Source organism: Manis pentadactyla, chromosome 1 (genome assembly GCF_030020395.1).
Source record: "Manis pentadactyla isolate mManPen7 chromosome 1, mManPen7.hap1, whole genome shotgun sequence".
Taxonomy (NCBI): Eukaryota; Metazoa; Chordata; class Mammalia; order Pholidota; family Manidae; genus Manis; species Manis pentadactyla.
In genome coordinates, this window is record NC_080019.1 from 206,256,158 (window position 1) to 206,262,247 (window position 6,090).

Below are 6,090 nucleotides of genomic sequence, written 5' to 3' on the forward strand. Positions count from 1 at the left end.
ACCTGCTGGGGTAGACAAGGACATGAGGAGAGAGGTCCCTGCCCCTCCATGAGCCAGGGCTTTAGCCCTCATCCTTCAGCCTGAGGGGTCCAGGCATGGGGCTAGGCATCTCCTTACCTATGAAGGCCTTCTTGTCATCCTCAGCCCCCAGACGGTAGCAGCGCGGGAAGAACGAGTCAGCATCAGCCTCATCAAACCACGGCAAATTCCGGAGATTGAGACACAGACCCACCTATGGAGTTAGCCACTGAGGGGGAAGGCAGGGACTTGCCCTCCAAGGGAGTCCCCATACTCAGCTGTGCCCAGACAGCTCAGGGAGACTGCTTGTCCATTCTAAGAGCCTCTGCCCCATCTCTAGGCCTGACTCACTCATATCTATCTCCGTGTGTTTATCCTTGGGGTTCCCTCTACCGAGAATGCCTCACATCCCTTCTGTTAACCCTTTCGCATTCTTAACTGCTGGCTTCTCTAGGAATCCTTCCCAGCACATGCCAGTAATATATGAGCAGGTCCCAATTATAAAGCTCTTCATTCTTGTTATAACTCTGGAAGATAGGTCTTCCTGGTATTCTTATTTAAAGATGGGGAAACAGGCTCAGAGAGGCGAAGTCACTTGTTAATGAACCCATATCAGATCTCATTGGCCAGATCTCCTCTGCTTAGGAGGCAAGGGACCTCTTGCTCACAGTCATTGGACTTGGTGTTCATTCCGGCTCCAGGTCCCATCTGGATGCTGGAGTCTATTTTAGTCTTTATGTCTACATGTGGTGGACATGCTATAGGGCTCCGATTTGAACCAAAGCCTCTCTGACTCTAAACCCACTGAAATACATACCTTTCCCCATGTGAGAACTCTCTCTTACTGACAAGGAGCAGGGTTGCCGCCCCAAGGGCTGGGGGGCTTGCAAGCTGTCATGCCCACTCCTGGGGGGCCCACCTTTGTGGTAAAGGAGCCTGCCCGGGCATAGTGGTTTATCATCTGATCCTTGGAGAGGAAACGACAGTCCAGCACATCCCGCCGAGTGGTCCAGATGAAGTAGGGGATCGCATGCCGAACCATGCGGGACTAGGGAAAGGGAAGAGACAGGGAGGCTGGGGAGGCAGCATAAGGCCTGAGGAAGCTTCTCTCTGCCCTGCTGAGTAGTGGGGGTGAATGGAAGACAGATGCTTCCAAGATGGCCTCTAGCCCACATACCATCTTTGTGTAAGGTAAGTAAAGATGGCTCTTCTCCAGGGCACACACTGGGTAAGCACAGAGCAGGCAGGCTTGCAGCCTCCTTTAGTCAAGGTACCCTAGGCAGTGACTCAGCCACAATACTGAATGCCCCACCTTGTTCGGGCACATGGCCATCAGTGACTTGCTCTGTGGCAGAACAGAGACTCCAAGCAATGGGCACATAGTGTGTGACAAAGGCTCTCTCCCAGGCTCTATCTTTCTCCATCTGTTCTATAACTCTGGGAGATAGGATTATTAATAGGCAGTAACACCATGAGCCAGGCCCTGTTCTAAATACTTTCCATGCCAATTCCTTTAATCCTCACCACACCCCTGTGAGGTAGGTGCTAGTGTTATCCCCATTTCACAGATGAAGGAACAGGGGCAGAGGGAGGCTCACAACTGCCATATGAAACTGTCAGGACACAATCTTTCCTGACTTGCAAATATGGTGATTTGATACAGTTCAACTTAGAAAGCAGTGGTACCCAGAAGACAAACGTTGTCACTTCAACATACACATCCTCCACACCATCACATCAGGCTCTTTCAAAGCTTTTTAAACCCCTACTTCCAGCCTTCACTTGCCAAGGGCAGAGGGAGGAGATGGAACTATGGGGTTTTTATTTGGAAGGGAATTAGTAGGCATGGAGGTTGTGCTGGCTTCAACCTGGCAGTTTGCCTGGCCCCACTGTGCTGGCTTCAACCAGCCTTGCCTGGCCCCACTGTGTCCCTCACCACTCTACTGGTTCATCCAGGCTTTGGAGAAGCAATCAGTTCTTACTACAGATGGGGAAACTAAGGCCCAGAGGAGGAAAGAACTAGTCTTAGCTCACTCCACTGGACTTGAGTGCTCTCCTTCCAACTAAGCAGGCCCCTCCCAGCCCCCTAGGCCCTTACCATCAGAGCATGTGTCCCATCTAGGTCAACATCAAAGTTGAACAGCTGTGGTGGCTGGAATGCCTCATCCTCATCTTCATCCTCTGTGGATGCAGCGCCCAGGCTTGGTGAGGCCTTTGTCCCTGCCCCACAGGCTCATACCAAAATCTCAATCCTGGGACAATGGGAACCAATGGAAAGGGACTCAGGAGGGGCAGCTTGTGGGCAGGAAGGGAACTGCTCACCATCCTCTGTGGTGTCGCTATCGCCCATTACGGAGCTAACCAAAGCCCTCTGCGGTGATGGCAGGGTGATGCCCAGATGGTGGACCATCTTCTTCTCCACCCAGCCCCTCTGGCGCAGGAGGTACCGGATCACTGGGTAGCGGCCTTGGATCATAAAGATCTTCTTCTGCTGTAAAATAAGAAAAGGATTCTTGTTTAGTTAAATATTGTGTAAGTGCCAGACACAGCAAATATAATGCTGAACCAGACACTTACTGTCTCTGTCTTTAAGAATTTTTTAAATTCCAGTAAGGGAGACAGATTATAAACAAGCTGGGAAATAAATATGCATAGTAATAATTATAATGGTGATAGCTAATAATTTTTTAGCATCTACTCTGTGTTAAGCACTTATATAGATTACTAACAATAGATTGTTTTAATAGATGCTATTATTTCCATTTACTAGTCACGAAACAGAAGCATAGAGAGGCAGTGTGGCCACACAGTGGTTAAGTCTAAGAGCTGGAATTTAAGTCCAGGCTGGCTGGCTCCAAAAACTGGCTACTCAGTGGGGAACCCAGAGAGACTAGAAATACATACAAAGTCAAGATAAGTCGAGAAGCAGCCATGAATGTACAGAGCTGGGCAAATGGCACTTCAAGTGGAGGGAAAAGCATGTGCAAAGGCCATAAGGCTGGACAGAGGTTAGAAGGAACTGGAAAGAAGCCAGCGTGAGTGGATTGTGGAAAATGAGAGAGGAGGTAGTGGCTAGACTGTGGAAGGTCCTGAAGGCCTTGGAAGAGACTTGGATTTTATATTAAGAGTAGCATGAAGCAATAAAGGCAAGCTGAGGAAGTTGCATGATTGAAGCTTTGTAAGTTTGGCCTTCTGCTCTATGGAGAACAGACTGAAGAGACAGGATGCATGCGAGCAGGGAGACCAGTTAGAGGGCTACTGTGGTCTGTGCAGAAAAGTAATTACAATACCTAGAATGAGGGTAGTTACAGTGGAGATGGGGATTAAGAGATAGAATTGAGACTTGTTTTGGAAATAGAGATGACTGTTTTTGCTAATGGGATTAGATGTATGGGTGAAGGAACAGAAAGATCAGGTTTCTGGCTTGAGCAGGAGATGTGGAAGACCAGAGTAAGGACAGGTTTAGGCAGGATAATCAAAAAAGTATGGTTTGGTACATGTGTTTGCAATGTTTTAAGTTCTCTGGGTGGAGAGGTGGATAGGGGGGTTGGATCTACAGAGTATGGAGGTAGAGGATAGAGGATAGGGTGGGCTGGAAACGGCATGGAGGATGGCACAGCACAGCGACTGGATTCACAGCCGAAGAGAAAGGTGTAGACAGCAACCCGGCGAACCACGGGAGTCCTGAGGAGACTTCTAAGGCAACTGAAAAGCAGCAGCCAGAAAACTAGGAATGTGCAGCCAAGAGGGAAGGGTGTGTGGGCAGACAGTGTAGAATGTATGAATCCAGACTGGGACAGAAAAGGGGCTGCTGGATTTGGCTCCTTGGAGGTCAGGAGTAACTTTGACTAGAGTGATTGCTAATGGGAGTGGGGAAGAGCCTGGAACCAAAACGGTGGGAGTTGAGGAGTAAATCGAAGGTAAAGTGGTACACGATTCTAACAAGAAGCTTGGCTGTGAAGGAGTACTGAAAAATGGGGAGCTATCTGAAGATGTGTGTGCGACCAAGGTTTTTGTTTTTTGTTGCCTTTTGAGGACGAAAGAAAAGAATTCAGAGACGTAGGATGAGTCACCCTCAGGGTCCTTTCTAGGCCCCCAACCCCTCCAACCTTGACGGCTCTCTCCACGTGGATCTTGGCGTTTCTGAGCTGGCCCATTCGGTGAGACGCCTTGGAGAATCCTCGCCAGAGGACACGGGAACCTGCAGAAAGATGTGGAACGGGGGGCGGAGGCGGGCCCGGGCCAGAGTAGCTTCTGGGGAGGTAGGAACTCGGTGTGGCGCGCCCAGGGCCAGGGGGCGGGGGAACCTGTGCGTGGCTCCGGCGGCTGCGGCTCCTGCAGCCAGCCGCACACCGGGACGCTTTCCCGGCGGTACCAGGCGGCGGAGTCCGGGTGAGCGGCTCCCAGCTCCAGCAGCGCCGTGCCGGGGTCCTGCTTCCGCCTCTCGCGGAACGCGCCCCACTAGCGCTCCAGAACCCGCCTCTCCGCCGCACGCAGCCGCCTCTTGCGGAAGGGGCCTGCCCCAGCCCCAGCCCAGCACTCCGCTCCGAGGCCCCGCCCACCACTTGCAGTCGCCTTGGAAACCATTTCCCTGCACAATCGGGCCACGGGTGGCGAGCTCGGGGTTGGACCGAGAGGGTGATTCCCTCCGAGGGCCGAATTCCCGACCTCACTTGCCCCACGCCTTTAATGAGTGAAGACACTGAAGGTGGAAGTGCAGAGCATCGGGCTGCACAGCGTCCTGCTTCCTCACTGAGCTGTTCCTGGGGATTGAGTCATTCCACAGTATTTCTAAGGAACCATGTGTAAGTGGTGGGCTAGGTGCTGGGGACAGGTGGAACAAGCTAGACCTGACCTCATGGAGCTTACAGCCCAGTGGGGGAGAAAAAGAGCAAGCAACCAAGGAATAAAACAGCTGTATGTATAAGGGCAATGAACTGAAATCAGGAAGGGGGCATACTTTAGTTAGGCAGTCAAGAGTCAAGGATTTCCTCTCTAAAGGGGCGACATTTGAGCTGAAGCCTATAGTATGCAAGGAGATCAAGAGCTGGCTAGGGAAGGTGAGGAATAGCATTCCAGGGAGAGGAAAGTCTCAGCAAGTCTTAGGGAGAGGAAAGCACTGAGGAGGGTAAGAACGTTTCTGGGGAACTAGAAGGCAGCCAGAGTGGCTGGAGCCTGCTGAAACCAGATCAGCTCTGTAGGGCCCAGCAGATGGAATAGGGCAAAGTCCTTGGGGAGAGATCTGAAAACCAAGGCAGTACATCGAGGAAACAATGAAAGTGCAGAGGCCAATCCCACACTCCACCCCAGTCCCAAAAACTTGGAAAATAGAAAAACAGATCATCATGTGAATCAATTGCAGAAAGAATAGCTATGCACAGCCCTCAAGACTGTAAGTCACCTTTTCAGAGGTAGTGGCAAAAGTATTATCCTCAGAGGTCACATGTGTGATAAATATGGCTTCAAAATGTTAAATCATTTGCCTCAAATGACATAGCAAAGCCAGCATTGGAACCCAGGTCTGATTCCAAAACCCCTCTTAAAACATAAACACTCAAGCATTAAGTCCATGTTATTACTCAGGTGAGGTGGCCTATTGGTCATGGAATACCAAATTGGCAGTTTGAGGGGCAACCTCTAGCAGTGCCCATTCAGAATCTAGAGAAGACAGTATCCTGGTCCAAGAACCCAGCTTTGTTAGACACTGTGTAAGATCTACCTGTACACTAAAGGTAGACCCACTTAGCTGTCCAGCCAGCCACATCTACAATGTTTCCTAATCCTGCTTAAATGGTGGGTGACTGGACCTTACAGAAGCAATGTCCGCAGAAGAGGGCAAGCTGATTAGCAGCCAAGCATCCAGTCTGTTCACATCAGTCTGCCAATTTAGCTTTAGGGGCTCTGGACCCTGGGAAATACCTCTGTGTCAAATGAATTCTGGTCGGCTCACCCAGGCAATGCTGTCCTGTCAAGGTTGAGTGAGCAGCTGCCATCTTCTAGTGGACATACAGCTTCACGGTGAGCACCTTAATAGTCACTGTGAAGCTAAAACGTAAGTCATGTGCCCTAGAG

At 50.6% G+C, this 6,090-nt stretch overlaps 1 protein-coding gene across 13 annotated transcripts in view; it reads right to left on the reverse strand.

Moving 5' to 3' along the window:
• The window catches only part of TTLL3 (tubulin tyrosine ligase like 3), a 30,473-nt gene extending 25,724 nt beyond the window's left edge, over positions 1-4,749 (reverse strand). For 2 of the 13 annotated variants that reach the window (XM_057506872.1, XM_057506884.1), the window contains exons 1-5: positions 4,128-4,739; positions 2,341-2,509; positions 2,117-2,238; positions 938-1,066; positions 118-232 (exon numbers count right to left, since the gene is read on the reverse strand). In XM_057506872.1, the coding sequence (XP_057362855.1) occupies positions 118-232; positions 938-1,066; positions 2,117-2,238; positions 2,341-2,509; positions 4,128-4,175 (583 nt within the window). In that variant the 5' untranslated portion in view covers positions 4,176-4,739. Of the gene's footprint in view, positions 1-117; positions 233-937; positions 1,067-2,116; positions 2,239-2,340; positions 2,510-4,127 lie in introns of all 13 variants that reach the window. The other 11 variants (XM_057506864.1, XM_057506862.1, XM_057506871.1 and 8 more) reach the window with 10 other exon arrangements.
• Positions 4,750-6,090: the final 1,341 nt, after the last annotated feature.